At 38.3% G+C, this 17,636-nt stretch overlaps 1 protein-coding gene across 6 annotated transcripts in view; it reads right to left on the bottom strand.

Moving 5' to 3' along the window:
• tnn (tenascin N) overlaps positions 1-17,636 on the bottom strand; it is a 41,862-nt gene that overhangs the window by 11,311 nt on the left and 12,915 nt on the right. For all 6 annotated transcript variants that reach the window (XM_080861189.1, XM_080861191.1, XM_080861192.1 and 3 more), the window contains 5 exons: positions 15,675-15,808; positions 15,436-15,565; positions 12,987-13,169; positions 11,318-11,407; positions 1,178-1,441 (listed from right to left, as the gene is read on the bottom strand). In XM_080861189.1, coding sequence (XP_080717315.1) covers positions 1,178-1,441; positions 11,318-11,407; positions 12,987-13,169; positions 15,436-15,565; positions 15,675-15,808 — 801 coding nt within the window. The remainder of the gene's footprint in view (positions 1-1,177; positions 1,442-11,317; positions 11,408-12,986; positions 13,170-15,435; positions 15,566-15,674; positions 15,809-17,636) is intronic.

Below are 17,636 nucleotides of genomic sequence, written 5' to 3'. Positions count from 1 at the left end.
GAAGCAGAAGACACTGGAATAGATGTCAAACTTGGATTATACTCTGTGGTGAGCTTTAGCAGCTCTCTAGCCTTAAACAACAGCACCTCTTATATAAACCTGTTGTTTTTCATATATGACATATATGAAAAATCTTTTCAATGGTATCCAAAAATACCACATTCAACTATTTTGACAGATTTTTTATTGAATCCAAGTTTGACGGCATGACACACTGCTATGTAAGCAGTGGTTCTAGGAGCTACTTGTAAGCAAAGAACATGGAAATTCTACATCGCATACATTTTACTAAGAGCAGGAAAACATTGTTAAGAACTGTTAAGAAACTAAAGTCATACTATGCTGTCAAGGAAAACTAATTCTATTACTAGCTCAGCCTGTTTCACCAGCTTGTGCCGTCACAGTCATTGTGATCCTGATGCGTAAAGATATTTTTTAAAGCACTCATACTTCTTGTTCTGCTGACTTTCTTCCAAAAACATCAATACCAGCAGACAGCAACAGCTGCTAATCTGCACAACAGCCAGATTAAGAGACATGAGAAGTGTCTTGCTCTGTTGACCAAGCAAAATGCTTCTGCTCAAACTTCTTATGAACATTCAACCCGAGGCTAAACTGGGCTGCTTTTAAATGAGGTGTACCACCTAATTATGTTAAACAGCGTTTTTCACACAGAGTTCAAGTTCCACTCTTGGCAGATGGATAAGAGGGGCTGGTGTGCTAAGTGTGTAATGTCTATATTAATGCTTTTCACACATTGTCAACCTAGCACGCACAAGATCAAGAGGTAGTAATTGACCAATTATCTGTATGTTTTTTAAGGTCGTACATAAAGGAGCTTAAGAAAAAGAGACCCTAAAATCAACCTTTACTTTAGTTCACAGACTGCTCCAAGTTCAAAGGCAGCAAAGAACAGTTGCGCTTTTGATCACTTTTCAGACAATCAAAGGCTATTGTGCAATCAGTAAAAAAGAGACAAAAGATAAAAGCATTTGTTTACACTTTCAGCACCATTGTTAAAAAAAAAGAGGGGATAAGAGTTTCTTTTTTCTGCCTTACCTTTGTAGATATTCCTAGCTGACCTCCAAAATATGATTCCTCTGTGGGAGTCTTCAATGACGGACAGCCAAATAATCAAATCAGTCTCTACTGTAATGTTTCCCCTTTCAGCACTTACTTGTTTCAGCTTCTGTTGAACTCTTTCCGCTGACTTTGTCTCCCTTATAGGCCCAGATATAGACAGTATGGAGAACTCCAGGCCTCAAGCCTATCAGCCTGTATGAGGTACTATCACGTGCTACAGAGATGTCTGAACTGGATCCCTCAGCAGAAGTGTAACTCAGCATGTATCCCTCTATTCCAGCCTGGGCTTGATCCCAGGAGACTGTTGCAGTGTCCTCTGTTACTTCGGTAGTGACGAGATTTGTTGGAGCATCAATATCTGAAGACGTAAAAAAGCAAAGAAAAAAAAGCATCAAAAAGAGCTGAAAAAGTCAAACAACCCATTAGAAATATGTTCATATATGCATCCACATACATCCCACACGTGGATACTAAATGAATAAGACGAAATTCTACATAAAAAATATAGAAAAAGAAAATAAACATTGAAGGAACAGAAGCAGACGGGACTGTAGAGAAACTGCACGTTCTGAACCAGAATACTAAATACGGCTGCTGAACTCACTTAAAGGTAAAGCAGTGAAGTGGTATTTTTATTAAATGTAAACACTAGCTAAATGCCAGATTTAAATGTGTGATGTTGAGAGTTTCTTGACATTATTGGCACAGTTTGCTTCCTCGGTATATTGAGATAGTCTGTTCCAGATTTTGGGGGCATAAGGCAAGGCAAGGCAAGGCAAGTTTATTTGTATAGCACAATTCAACAACAAGGTGATTCAAAGTGCTTTACAGAGACATTAGAAACAAGAACAAATAAAAAGCATGATTTAAAATTGATTAAACACCAAAAGCTGCATCCCCAATTTCTCTCTGTGAGGAATACTGTATATCTAAGAGTTTGGCAGCAGAGGATGTTTGAGTGCGAGCCAGGATATAAAGTGACAGACTTTCAGAAATATAAGATGGTCCAGATGGTCCAATGCCATTTAAGTAAGAGTATTTTTAAAGCAGTTCTGCAAGATACTGGAAGCTAATGTAGCTCTGCTAAAACTGGAGCGATGTGCTCTGTTATTCTCTCGTTTTACTTAATAACCTTGCAGCAGAGTATTGGATAAGCTGCAGTCTACTGATAATCTTTTTAGGAAGTCCAACAAAATGAGAATTGCAGTAATCCAGTCTACTAAAAATGAAAAAAAATTCTGAGTCGTGGCGAGCCAGGAGAGTCATATTTTGGCGATATTTCTAAGATGAAGGAAAGCTGCCTTGAGTTAATGCAGGGTTTAAAGCTCAAATCAGAATGTCAAACAATGCCATGACCTTTTACTTGAAATCTTACTGTGTCACCTGTTGTTGCTCACTTATAAATAAACTTGGTTTTTGAGCCAATTAAAAGATTTTCAATTTTGTCTTTGTTAAGTTAAAAAAAGAAAAAAACTGTTGTCATCCATCTATTAATGTCAGTTGCTAGAGAGTTCACAACATCACTGACATTGGTCTCTACAGAAACATATAGCTGTAGACTATGGCAATCAATATTGATAAGGTTGTATAATGAAAAAAAAAAGAACTCTATATAATAAGAAAAGTAGAATACCTGGACAACATCAGCCAGGGTCTATTGGCAAACTTTACAAGACTAAACAACATAACCCTGAAGTAAATCCTCATAAATACATGACCTGGGTTTTCTGTCAGTGCCTTTTATAATAGCCAATATAATAGCCAATAATTTTTTTAGTTATTGGTAATTATTAGTGTATTTTATGCATCACCACCTGGTATGGCAACAGCACCGCCTACAACCGCAAAGCTCTCCAGCGAGTAGTGCGGTGCTCTGAACGGATAATTGGAGGTGAGCTTCCCTCCCTCCAAGACATCTACAGGAAGCGGTGCCTGAGGAAAGCGGGGAGGATCATCAAGGACTCCAGTCACCCCAGCCATAAACTGTTCAGACTACTTCCATCAGGAAGGAGGTTCTGCAGCATCCGGTCCCGTACCAGCAGACTGAGAGACAACTTTTTCCATCAGGCCATCAGACTGCTGAACACGTCATAGACACCTCACCTTCACTACTGGAACTTCAACATTATGCACTCCATACTGTACAGTAATGCCACTGTTTTGCACATGTCTCAACTCTGTATATTTTTATATATTTTATTTATTGTTGACTCTATTTAATTTGTAAAATATGTGTACACACACACACACACACGTAGAAAAACATTTAGTATACACATCCAGAAATTTTTTTTTTATTTTTTTGCATATACTATTATATATTATACATATATTTATTAGTTTCAGATTTAGCCATTCGTATATTTTGCCTGTTTATGTTATTGTATTTTGCACAACTCTGTTGCTTGTGAAGCTCGCACACAAGAATTTCACTCGCATGTGCTGTACCAATGTACCTGCACATGTGATGTGACAATAAAAGTGATTTGATTTGATTTGATTATTATGGTTTTATATTTTTACAAATATTTTAAATTTTTTATTAAGGGTTATTGTGGTGTACTTTATGTGTATGAATGCTGGGCAGACTTTTCAAAACTGAAAGCATCACAAATGTGTAAGATATAGTCACAGTAACTCCACCGATGAGGTGATGAGGGCTGTTGCTAACAGTCAAACATCAGTTGATGAGAAAGAGCCAGAAAGATCTCTGTGGTTAATAGACAGTACTTAACACTTGTTAAACCGAACATTAAAATTGAAGGGTTATACAGAGAGGACTTTAAGAAGTTAACATCTAACTTCTGCAGACACCATTATTCTTTTTTCTTAGAAACATGTAAGTAGTCTATAATTACCCACTTAGCCACCAGTTGCGCATGGATTTGATAGACAGACTTCTTGCCCATTAGTTCACTTTAGCTGATTTAACACCACATTGCAGCCCTGCATTCTTCTAGACATTCCTTGAAGCAAGGACACTATGATGCTGTCAGATCAGACATTAGCAGTCTTCACAGTCTTTCCTGGAAGACCGACAATGTGTTGTGCTTTTCTTGATGTGTGCACAGAAAGTGAAAAAAAGAGTGGGGGAGACAATAAAATAGAATAATAAAAACAATAAAAACTGAAGACAGCTTCAGAGACATTCAAATTGCTGACTTTCTTACCTCAACACAGCTGGCAAAATTGAGGTGAAGTTCAAATTGTTGGTTTTGTTTCCAAAACCAACAAATTGTGACACAGGAAATGTGTTCGGCCAGGCATTTTCTGACCATTTCACAAGCGCTTCTAAAAGGTTTCACCGACCCCTGAAAAACAGCCCGTTCAAATACTGATGGCTGTCTCGCCTTTTTAGTCAGCAGGTCAGGCTGTAACATGGCACATTCGTGATACACATTTTTATCCAACAGAAATGTACATAAGCCTGTTACTGTTTTATTAATGGATGCTGAAGATTAAAAAAAAATGAACAAAAGGAGAATTTGTAACATCAAAGCAACCTAGGTTACTGATCTGTTCATTGCACTGTAATGCATGAGCTGTAGAGGAAAGACAAGCAGACCAGAACATCGAGCTTCTGTTTCGGTGGCTTGAGGAAATATGAAGGATGCATACAAGACTCTGGTGAAGCTGTGAGTGTTGTCTGGATGGGCTCTGGGGTCGGTCGAGGTACTCATCATGAAAGTGTAGAGGGAGAGCAACAAAGAAAGTAAGACTGGAAATAAAGTCACAGAGGCATAGTAGGAGAGACACAAAGGAAGTGAAGGGAAATGTAAAAGTAATCATCATTTAGGATTATTCCTCTGTGGCAGCAGTTGAGTCGAGGTCGTTCTTGTGTCAGTGTGCAGTGTGCATCGTGAAAACTGATTGATGATGCATCCAAGAGAAGAAAGGAAGTGTGCAACTGTCTAACTCTATATCCCCTCTTTGTCTCTCCTCTCCTCTCCCTCTGTCACTTCCCTGTCCTTGTGGCTGCACTGCCTGACAGCCTGTCATGAGCTAAACCACAGAAAGAATTTATAATAGCTCCTTTTTATTAGCGCTGTGTGTTTCCTCCAAGGCCTCGAAATGAGAGGTCATTCACTTTTCTAAGCACCTTAACTGAAAAACACTAAACAAGCTTAGTGTTGAACATTTAAGAACATTTTGAAATTAATGACTAATAATGTCAGTTCTGCACCAGAACTGCATGACCTAAAAACAGGAAGTGGCAGTATGCACCACCAGGGAGATGTCATTGCATTCTGGAAATTGGCAGTAACTGTGAGGTGTGAGGCAATAACATATGATGCATGTGGCACAACATATAAAGCCTGTTAGTGCAAAAATGTTTTTCGTTTTGAATTGATCTAAAACACTTGAAAGAACTTATCAGTTTGAATATCTTCATTCTTTTCATCATTCATTATTCAATTATTTGCTATGTGACCTGAACAAAGCTCCTTTAGAACATAGCGGTAGCATTTAGGGCAAGCAAGGCTGGCAGTGCCTTTCCAATAAAATCAGAAAATCACTATAAAAAAAATGAACTTACCGTAGTCTCTCTCCTTTCATCTTAAATAGCATTTTGCCATAGAACCTGTCTTACTGCCTTTAAATTACTGCCATCGTGTGTCCACAGTTGGCTATTGTCTCTGGAACCAGGATTTACTCCGCTTGACTCTGATTCCAATTAAATCTATAGGCCAGCAGAGTTTTCTAGCTGCTTCCACATGCACATTGTGGATAAACCTCTGGTTTTTGACTGGAAATTGATTTGGATACTGGCGCGCTAGACAATCTGCCCTGGCTCTACTTTCAGATCAGTTATCATGTACATTTTATTTAGGGCTGGGTATCGTCACTGATTTCTAGAATCGATTCAATTCCGATTCACAAGGTCCCGAATCGATTCGATCCACGATTCGATTTAATTCGATTCGATTTAAATCTGGGAAATTTTGACAGTCAGAAATATTATAATTCAGATCAGTACATTTACATATTTTTGTATCAATAAAAAGGAAGCTGACACACGCAAGACTTTATCAAAGGTGTGAGCGTCACAGCAGATGCCTTTGTGTCAAAGTAGCTGAAGATAAAACAGAAAAACATGAAGGTTTTCCTGGCCTGGGATTTATAAAAATATTCTGCAGTACATCAAAAACGAAAGAAAACCATTAATCAACATATGAACATCACCTCTGAAGTTACAGCGGTTTTATTAGAGACACGTTAAGCGTTTTGCATTTTGAATAATTTTAAAAAGTTTAAATTTGTTCAGTATTGAACAGCAGAAATGAGGTTTTCTTTTCGGAAGAATGTAAAAGGGAAAAAAACAGTGTGCGACAGCGCTGTAAACAACAGTAGACTTGTGCGTAACAAGCAAGCGAATAATGCAGAAAGGGAAACTGTTCTTGAAGTACAGAGAGAGAGAGAGGGAGAGAGAGAGAGAGAGAGAGCTGTGCATCGCGGTGGAAGCAAAACAGTAAAAGTCAGAGTGAATTCATGACGATTTTATGTGAAGCGTTTGGATCTTCTTTTGCTGCTGGTTCGGTCAGTATTGTTTGGAGAGAGATCAAACTAACAGCTTTAGAATCGGCGCATAAAGGGCGTGAACACAAAGCGCAGACCCGCCGACAGATCAGAGTCAGCGAGCTGTCGGCTTTCAGCCCCGACCGTGAGAAAGGCGACATCTAACTGATTCTGATCCGCGGGTTGCGCTGTGTGTTTAAGTCTATGTGCAGAATCCGTGTACCTGCTCTCATTTACTGTCTTAACTGTTTGGTGGTTCTTGAAATTTTGTGAGATGTCACCAGAGATTCTGGCATTTTGGGCAAAATAAATTTATATTAAAAAATCGATTCAGGATTTTAATGAATCGATTTTACGTCATCCAAGCCAGAATCGATTTTAATCGATGAATCGATTATAAAAACCCACCCCTAATTTTATTAGATTGCACTGCGAAAGAAGATTTTAATATCTCCTTCAGGACTTTGAATCAGAACTTATGATGGAGAGGGGATCTCAAGTCACGTCTAATTTAATTTAAAAAAAACCTCTTTTAATTAAACCAGAGAAATACCTTGGTTGAACAAATGTACAAACTGTGCTTTGTAATAGATATCTGATTCTCACAGGAGAGCGACCACATGATTTAACTGAATGTGATGCACGACTGTAGAATAAACAGAATATAGTATTTAAAAGATTAATAGAACATTAGTAGAAATTTGACAGCAGAAATACCAATACTATACAACACTGAATGGGGAAAATCGTTGCAGAATGAGTCATTTTTGCAAACAATTGTATGTACAGTTTGCCAGTAATGCATAGTTTATGTGTAGTGAGGTCTGTTTATAGTGTTTTATTGCTCCTATTATTACTACAATTCTAATCAATTCCTGAAGAATTCATCATGGTGAGCTAATGCAAAATATGATGATAACTATAAAAGTCAGACCTTTTCACAATTCTTCAGCCAGGAATGAGTGCAGAAAGGTTGCAGATGTCTATGCCTATTTAAGTACAGCATATAAAAAAAGAACAAATGAAAATACAGAATCATACACTGGTACGCTGATTAAATGTGTTCGTTATCTCTATTCTCTTGTGTTAAAGTTACTGCCCACCACTGGATTTTCTTTTTTCTAATGTTCTTTATTCCCCTCTGAACAAACAAGTCCAATCCCTCAGTCGTCTGACATTTTCTATAAGTTATTTGATACGTTTTCTTACGTGCTCCAAGCCTGCATTTGCTCTGTATGATGGATCCAGTTACTCCAAACGTTCTACCCCACTAGCTGTGCAGCGTCAGTGACTACATGGCTACACAACACAAGCTGCAACTACGGCCATTTGGAGGACAACTTATCCATTATGGGTGACATGTTCAGCAGACACTGACCACAAGGCACTCAGTAGTAGGCTGTCTTTCATCATTTAGAGCCTTACAGATTCACAGCCTCACTGTACAGTGAAAGCCATACAGTATGGCTACATATGGAGCAACAGAGCTCCATTCATTCAGAGACTACAATATGTCAGGCTTGATCTATGCCCTAGTTGAGTTTATTAGCATGTTTGCCCAACGACTTGTATGTGCTTTAAGTAACTCATAATTCTTAATGACAGAACTGACTTATCAACATACCTATATTTTGTCCTTACATATAATATGAATTGTGTGAAACTCCCTTTTTTACGTTATGAACTATCCTTTCATAATTTATTCACTCCACGTGGCAGCCGTAAGTAAGTTTTAACAAATACACAAAGAGAACAATTTTTCTTTCTTCTGAATGACAGGTTAAAGGTAAACACCACTGTAACTGTAAAATAATCCAAATATGTTCCAACAAGAAAATACAGTACACTGTTAACATGGACATATTTCAGGGAAAAACAAACTGTGATCTTAGTTCAGCCCTCAGATTATACACAACAGCCTAACTTCTGGCACTGACCACTCATGGAAGCATGATTGTTAAACGTGGAATAAAAGCAATCAATCTGTGTTACTGTCTGTGTTAATCTGTGGCAGAAATAGAGCATTTTCTGTGTTATAAGGGACAATTCTTGTAGCAAAATTATATAGTAGGTTTGAGAAAATTTGCCCAAATTTCAATGGACAATGGCTAAAAGATCCTGATTTTTCTTTTGTTCATGTTTAAACAATTTTGGAAGATACCTGTGCAATGTATAAATTAAAATTAATTAAAAAATTAATTAATTAAAATTAATTACAATTATTATGAATATTAGAAAAAGTAAAAAAACAACAACACACTTTTGAGCATAACAGGCTCAAACATCAATGCTACTAATGCAATAACCTACACCAAGATTAATTAAGAAGATACCTACAAACAACATTATCTTTTTCTCACACTTAATAGGTGCATAGAGCTGTTCAACTGCTCCAATTGAATCAACACACGAAGAGTAGTTCTACACAAAATCTGTCATTCCCAGTTTGACCTTTCGGGAATTTGTTTTGAATCCTCATTACTTTTATAAAATGTCTCTTCTCACATTTTCATTTGACATTTTTCCAGCTCTTTGTATTTTGTCTAACGCAAAGAGCTGGCTCAAAAACCTCCGATGGACACATTTGAGTGGAAAATTCAACCCATCTTCGAACGTCAAGCCATCTGCTTTTTGTTATAAAGGCCTTGGTGGTGACTTTATTGAATCTGAATCAGCAGTAGCAGCTGTGGTATGATGTGTTTATATGCCTCTTAAGCTTTGGACAGGTTATAGTAAGGATGACAAGTCTGGTCCTCAGTTTCTCTTTTCGTATGTTGTCATTGGTGGCAATAAAATGAAAACATTCAGTCAAAAATTGTGCATATTCCGCAACATAAACATAAATCCAACATAAAAGTCACACCGGAAGTGCATAACGAGGCCCAGCTATAAATATCCACTGTCATTCTTTTATTTGCTATGTAATACCTTGTTATCAGTAGTGCAGAAGGTAAACAACTATAAAAGGAGCCACAGCAAAATAAGTTTAGCAGGATGCCAATTGTGATGCGTGACAGACACTGCGAAAGAGACGATGAGAAGGCACATAGGACAGATGGCAACAGTGGGGAAACCTTTCAACTGTGGCGCTTACACAATATGTAAGATGGCAGCTGTAGTCTTAGAAGTACCTACCCAATAACGCATTACATAATGTCCCATAAATTGTTTCTTTATGACCCATTGTTTTTATATCCTGTCCTATTCCTGTTCTTAATTCCCCCTATAAATATCTTGATTTATCACTCGACTCTGGTTTTTTAGCTCTAATGCCAACACTTAGTGTCTTATTCTTCTTTATTACAGCTTCCTCTCTGTTTGTGTATTTTCAATATTCCCCCCCTCATGTTCCTTTTATCTCCTCCCGTGTATAACCCCGCTGCCCAAAGGCAACAGCATGTTCGGCGAGATAATAGGTGACTGTGCTCTCTGTTGCGCCATGCCAGTCATCGAGAAACTAGCACATCCTCTCTGCCAGACAGAGCTGAGGAGTATCCTCTTCAATCACCTCTAAGCCTTTTCGTGCTACACCTAAAATGAAGGATTGTAGCTGCTGGAGTGGAGACAAGCCACTGTCTGTCTGGTGTAGATTAGCCCATTCGCGCACACACACATACACATACACGCACACACACTTATGCAGTTGCTGCAAAAGTAAGTGGCATACACACAGAAAAAAAGATTAGTGAAGACATGAGTTCTTGAGTACCTGACTGTCTTCAAAAGATGAGAGGTGAGTCTTGAAAATACCTTGCTAAGGCTGATGACTAAAAACCATTAAACTGGTTGCCTCAGTGTCTAAAAAAACAAAAAGTAACAACTCACCCACCCAAAATGAACAGACTTCAAACTGAAGAAAGCTTTAGAAGTGAGTAATCTCTAAAGAGAGGAGGAAAGATGGGAAGGTGAATGAGAGACAGAAAAGAAGATAATGGGAGAAACTGAAAACCTGTTGTGCCACTGTGGAGCATTTGGCGGTCTGTTAAATTATAACTATATAGCAACTTAATGTCAAGAATGGCTGTGAAAGTAAAGAGTAAAAATGTATTCCTCATCACGTCCTAAAACTCACGCTAAGACCAAAATGCTAATATCCAACAACACCAGACTCTGTAAATCATGGACCTTCTCACCCTGACTGTCAGGGAGCATCTCATAGTCATTACAGAATTCATATCATGTTTCCCCTCTGTGACCAAGCTCACCACAACCATTAAAGATTGCTCAAATTATTAGGTTGTAAATTCCAGCCCTCCATCCATAACCCACAATCCTGCCTCTTGCTGGCTGTATTCATTGTAATGTTATCACTGGCTCTGTAAGGATGGTAACAGCAGTTTGCATAATACTCCATAGCATTTTTTGTGTCTGACAGATTATGTGTTTTTCCTCTTAGCATCTGACCACAGGTGAATTATAGGTGACACAACAAGAGCTAAGCGCACTCATTGGTGGTACACCCAATTCAAAACTAAGTGGAATATGGTTTTCCTCGCTGTTTCTCTGATGTTTTTCTGTTCCAAGAGTGGCTGATCTATTATATTAAGTGTCATCCACAGTCAGACTTCTCCAGTGGTCGCAGAAATGCAGTCTCAATGCAATTAATGTCAGGCAGCAGTCAATTTTGAGAAAATTGGGCCCACTTTATGCTAACTGATAATAAGGCACAGCAGTATGAGATTCAACAACTCGTGAATGCTGATGTGTTGACACTGACCTGTGGCACCGGTGACAGAAGAAGCTTTGCCCCCATTGTTTCCCTTAATGGCCTGCACTGAGATGACATACTCTGTTCCTGGATACAAACCTGTGGGAAGAGACAGTTAGTCTTAAAAGAAGCAAATGTCCATCAGTCTCTGATATAATGCTCCAAAACAAGGGATTTACAAACTTTGAGGAAAATCTTGAGTAGAAGTAGAAATTACTTTTCTGACTTTTCTCAATCAAATCCTTAAATTATGGGATCCCTTTTCTATTAGACTACATGAAATGTATATTATACCCACTTTCCTGGTAAAAGAACATTCACCCTCTATCAGTTTTACATATCAGAAAATTATATGAAAGAAATTCTGCTCCTTACCAGGTCATATACAACTCCAAATGAACTAGAAAATATGAGACATAAACCCATGTCATTAGTTATTTATTTGTCATTATTTATTTTAACAAAAATTTAAGCCAAATCGCAGAAGTAGTGTATTTAATTTATACAATGCCAAGTAGGGGAAACATTCAGCCTGAGAAGGTCCTTTCCAAATAAATCCAAGTGCATCATGTGAAAAAGATGATTCAGCAGAAAACATTGAAGACAGCTGCCAATCTTCTCAGGAGTGGACATCCAGCAAATTCCCCTCCCAAGGCCAGACCGTACAATGCAACAAACCCAAGAGCTGGCTCTCAGACAAACGGGCCTCAGTTAACATGTTAAATTTGAAGTTCATGACAGTACAATTAGAAAAAGACTGAACAAGCATGGCTTGTTTTGGAGGCTTGGCAGAAGAAAAAGTCTTCTTTCTAAAAAAAAAAACATGGCAGCGTAGCTCATGTTTGCAAAGTTACATCTGAACAAACAACAAGACCTCTGGAGCAATGTCCTTTGGACAGATCAGACGATGTCGAGATGTTTTTACATGATGCCTAGAGCCATGTTTGGTGAAAACCAGTCATAGCATGGATTGATTATTTGACTTGTTTTTGAATCATGGGATCTGGGCACCTTGAAGTCATTGATTTGACCAGGAATTCCTCTGTATACCACAGAAATCAAGAAATGTGAGGCCGTGTGTTCAACAGTTAAAGCTTGGCTGAAACAGTCAGCCTGAACTTAGTTTTTCTGCACTTTGGCTTTTGAATCATTTTGGTTTTTGTGAATTAAATAATGATGTTTAATATGTCATGTGTTGCTGTTCATCTCAGTTATATATTTACCTAATTAAGCTCTGATAATAAATAAATAATTGTTTATTGTTTCGTGATATGTAAAACGTTTGAACGGACAGAGAGCATACCTTCTTTTTACCATTGCTGTATACTGTGTGTTTATGAGATGATGTCATGTTCCATGTTTTATATTCCAACATTATTAATATTTTTACCCTAAAGCTTAATTTGAACTGAATATTTAAAGTAACTGTGTCTGTATATGTAAGTTTTTGTAGCACTTTTACAATATAAATTGCAAAGTAAAACCAGAAGATTATTTTAAATCAAATTGGATGACTATTTCAAGATTTATGTCCAAAAGCGTCCAATTCAAGATTCAAGAAACAAGGTTACGGGACTATTTACTTCTTATTGATTAGCTTAGAACCCATAGCTTACTCTAATAGCACAACAGTTCGAGAAATACTTTTGTACATTGTTCACAAACTTGTAAGACTCACCCACAATAGTGTGTTTGGTGCGCGCCTCTTGGCTCCTCTGTACCTTCAGCTCCTCCTCTTGCCCTTCTGGGTCAGTGTGTGTAAGCCTGAAGTAATCCATCTCAGCTTGAGGGTTCTGCCAGTCCACCTCAATAGAGACCTCTGTCTGGCCAAGAACTCGGACACCATCAATAGTTGAGACATCTGGGAAAGGTGATACAAGGTTAGGTGGAACTGAGTGTACAGACATGAAGCTCAAACTTAGAAGTCTGCCTTAAAGCTTTTGCAAACAGAAGCATCTGCCTTGCTCTGCTTCCACATGTCCCCGAGCTAGACAATGATCTCCCAGCACACTGAAATGTGACATTTCTAGGAAAGAGAGCCAAGCAAGAATTCCGCCTCTGGCCATCTGCAAGATATTATAACCAAATAATAGACAAATATTTGTATTTGGCATGAAACAAATATTAAAATCACTCATGGGTGCATTTCTTTTTTCTTTTTTTTTTTTGACATCGCCAGCGTCATCTTAGAAAAGTGCATATAAAGGTTTATTGATGTTTTCTAAAGTAACCTTTGCGTACTCTGTGCTTTCCCACATTTAAAGTCACAGCATTCACATAATAAAGTCAGGATAAACTAGTTTAACATATCACCCAGCAGGACACACAAATTAAACACAGTCATGTGGGGTTCAATAGTCGAGAACGATCCTTGAGCAGTTCTGTAGACTAACATTTTACAGCTATTTGTAAAGCTGTGACATCTACTACACCTCAAGAATCAAACATCATAGTAATGCTTTAGTGCCGCCTACACTTTACACAGTGTACATTGTGACTTACTTTTATTTTTAAACTTTACATGTCACATGAGCATTTTCACTTCTACCTGTATGTAATTACTTTAAAACAACAGTAACAGCTCAAAGCAGCCGCCATGTCAAAATGCTTCAACCTCAATGATCAGATCCCCATGTTCCCCAGGATGGGGAATCAGCTGCTATAGATTTGGAGGTGATGGGAACGAGATGACAGAAAAGGAGGAGCACAAACCACAAAAAAAAACCCAACCAAAAAACCAAAAAACACAAAACAAAACAAAACAAAACAAATCAGAATAAGGGGAAAAACCACTAAAAAGAGGATCGAAGTTAAGGACATGCAATCCTGGTATCCTGGTATGAGTAGTAAAAAGAAGGGCATAGAGAAGATATCAGTGCATCATGAATGGTTCCTCACAGTCTGAGTCTATAGCAGCATAAATGAGGGATGAAGATTGAAGTCTGATGTGAAAAGTAGAGAGCGTGTCTGTATCGTGAACCCAAACTGGGAGTTGGTTCCACAGAAGATGGGCCTGATAGCTGGAGTCTCTGCCTCCCATTCTACTTTTAGATAATCAAATAACCAAAAATGAGCCCGCAGTCTTAGAGAGATATGCTCTGTTGGAATGAAATGATACTATGAGGTCTTTAAGATATGATGAAGCCTGATCATTCAGAACTTTGTATGCCACTGCATCCTCCCATCTCTCAGAATATTCTGAATAATTCAGACATTAATTAGAGATATGCTTCTGCAATTTCATGAGGAAAAAGTGAGTTCCATCAAACAAAGCAAGCGTTACCAAATGAAAAGCTTCTTTTCATGCCAGCTGTTGTGCTTCCCAAAAGAAAACTTAAAAACATCCATCCAAACCCTCTTTTGAAGTAGATCATTGTTTGAAGTTAAAACAAAAAGTATGTACCAGTCTGCCTCACACAACAATAAGCCAGATGATGGCGTGGCTTCTTATGCCCATATGTGAAAGCTATGCTCTGTGAGGTTTTCCATGGTAAACCAATCTAACCACACTCCCACTTTCTGCACGTCTCCCATCAATCCTGTCAAGTAATCTCTTTCTCTACACATCTGTGTCCCGCCACATCTGTGAGCAAGTTCATGGAGCCATTTCCTTGAGAATTAAAGGCTAACAAGCCAGCCTTTAATGAAACGCTTAGTAATTAAAGTCTTCAGTCTGTTCATTGCTTTTTTACCATAGAATTTCTGTGAAAGACAAAGACGAATACAGGAACAATCGTGCTCATTCTACAAAAGTAACAGAGAAAGTGAGGCAGGTTATCAATCCATGCCAGGTCCATATTTTCATTCCTGGACTCTACCAGAATAGCATTTATGGTCTTTTAATGCCAAATCACATACACAATTACGTTTGACTTCAAATGCAACTATTTTATCCCGAGAAAATCTAACTTAATCCCTAAGACCTGCAGGCCACACCTGCCCTCAAAGCCACGGTAGTCTTTAATAGGTAACATCTGCTTTCACTTTAAACCAGCAGCTCATTTAAAGGAAACATGCTGCACACCGCCCAGTTCTGCTACAGCACTAATGTCTGTTAGTCTGAAAAATACTAATTTTAAAGCTCTGTATTTGTTTTTTCTGTCCTGATCAGAGCCATCTGTGCTCACCTGTGGTGGCTTCAATCTCGTCAGCTTCACTTTGGATGCCCTTAACCACCGCATGTACTTGGACAATGTAGGTAACCCCAGGAGTCAGTCCTGTGATGAGGTAGGAGTTCTCTGTGTTGGCGACCGAAATCTAATATGCAGTTGATGAGAATAAGTTTGTAAGATGAAATAGGTAATATACTTTTTTTTTTGCTACAACCTGTATTTGACACAGAAATGATCAAAGTAGAAAAACCTACCTGCTCCTGCGCACCCTCGTCATTTTTCGGATAATATGTCAACACATAATACTCGGCCCCTTGAACGGACTCCCACTCAACCAGGAGAGAGACGTCAGTCACTTGGACCACCTGCAGACCCTGAGGTGCCAAGACTGAGAGAACAAAGAGACATACACAGAAGTCAGGAATTAACAGAATTTAACAGTTATTTTTATCAACAAGTCCGCTATCATGTCCACAAGTTCTTTTTCTGATTTTGTTGTTCAGGCTTGCATTTTAATTTTTCTTTTTTGCTCGCTTCCCTGTCTTCTCTTCCTCTGTCTTGTCTATTTGTAGCTGTTGTTGTCCTCCTAAGGCCTCCACTATGAAGCAGGATTTCATCTTATCCATGTAACTTCAGGGTTAACCTTGGGTTAACTGGTGTTAAATCACTGCCTGTCCTGTAAAAGATCCCCCAGACCTCAGAGCTTGGATAGTGGCAGGGTTTAAAGTTTTTTTCTTCTCACCAACCAAACCACACACACATTCATACGACATGTTTAATATTAAATTACTGAACACTGCATTGTCTACAGCAGCTGTGCTGCTTTAAGCCCTTTTCATATTGTTCCTATAATATGGTTTCAGCTTCCTTTGCAGTTGCTCTGCTGCCGTACACTTAGCTATATTTTTTGATTTGACAGATGCTGCCAACACAACAACGTTCATATGAATTTGCCAACTAGATTGATAAACTCCTGGTTGATAAACAGCTTGATAGCTTGACCGCTAGGGTCAGGATAATCGACCCCAGCCTACAAGGGCTTCACCACCTGACTGTTAGGATAAGTGAATACAGATAATGAAAGCATAACCTGGATATGCTAAACTCACTTCGTACTACAAGGCCCTGAGGGGGGTGTACTATGAAGGAAATTAAACATAGATAGGTTTTCTTCGAGTTAGCTGGGTCAACAAAACCCCAAGCCCTAGACAGAGATAACACATATCATTGTGATCTTTTATCAACTTTCTCTGTGAAACTGGGTTTTCTTAAAGTTTTAAAACTTAAAGTTTGACATAAATTGCTATCTTATTAGTCTTGCCTTGTACTGTAGTACAGCTCTGTGGTTTCCAAATGTTGATTTATTTTGTTTTTCCCTGTGTGTTTTTTGTGCTTTTACTTCCTGTCTTTGCTTTCCCTGCCGTGAGCTCTGTCAGGACATCTATTTTAACAACCTGTGTTTCCTGGTTGTCTTGTGTTTCTCACATTCGTCTTTGGATTTCAGTTCTTTGTGCCTTGCATTATGTTGAATTTGCTAATAAAGCCTATTATCAGTCCCCACAAACACCTTCACTGTGCTGCATAACACCTACACTTATTCAATCTACCAAAAGGCTTAAATCTTTTTTTTTTCAGTTGATTGTCAAAGAACCAACAAATCATGAACACGGCAAAATAGGTGTTTTGTTTTGTTTTTTTACTCTAAATGGAAAGAAAGACTCCTTTAAAGTGCTTCTCTGGCCATTCTGGAAAAACATGGTGGGGGAGCTAAGAGTAAAAACAAACCAAAACCGCAGCCAAAACACAGAAGACGACATGTCAGCCGTGTTGGGGAGTGAGGCTTTTTAAAGGCAAGGTGAGCTTTTGTGGGTATGATAGAGGGAAATAAAATGGCAGACTGTATAGATTTTTTTAAAAAGAAAAAGAAAAAGCAAAACATGGCGTGCAAGTAAAAGCTTATTACAAGGGAAAATGAGAAATGTGAAATGAGTGGTTATGTGGTCCACTATAGCTTTGGCAAGCAAGGAATTCACATAAGATTTAGATGCTGTTCCACAAGGTAAAGTCAGGAAGCTCGATGTTTTTCTTCAAATGCAGCAGTCTTTTTCCATCAAAGAACAGTTAAAATTCTCCTGTTGCTAATCCAGGCATGACTATCAACCATCTTTGCCCTTAAATATTATTTCAGAACAGCTTGTGTGATACATTTGCATAAT

The sequence above is a fragment of the Rhamphochromis sp. 'chilingali' genome, assembly GCF_963969265.1.
Source record: "Rhamphochromis sp. 'chilingali' genome assembly, chromosome: 16".
Taxonomy (NCBI): Eukaryota; Metazoa; Chordata; class Actinopteri; order Cichliformes; family Cichlidae; genus Rhamphochromis; species Rhamphochromis sp. 'chilingali'.
This window is presented reverse-complemented; position numbering and strand designations above follow the sequence as displayed.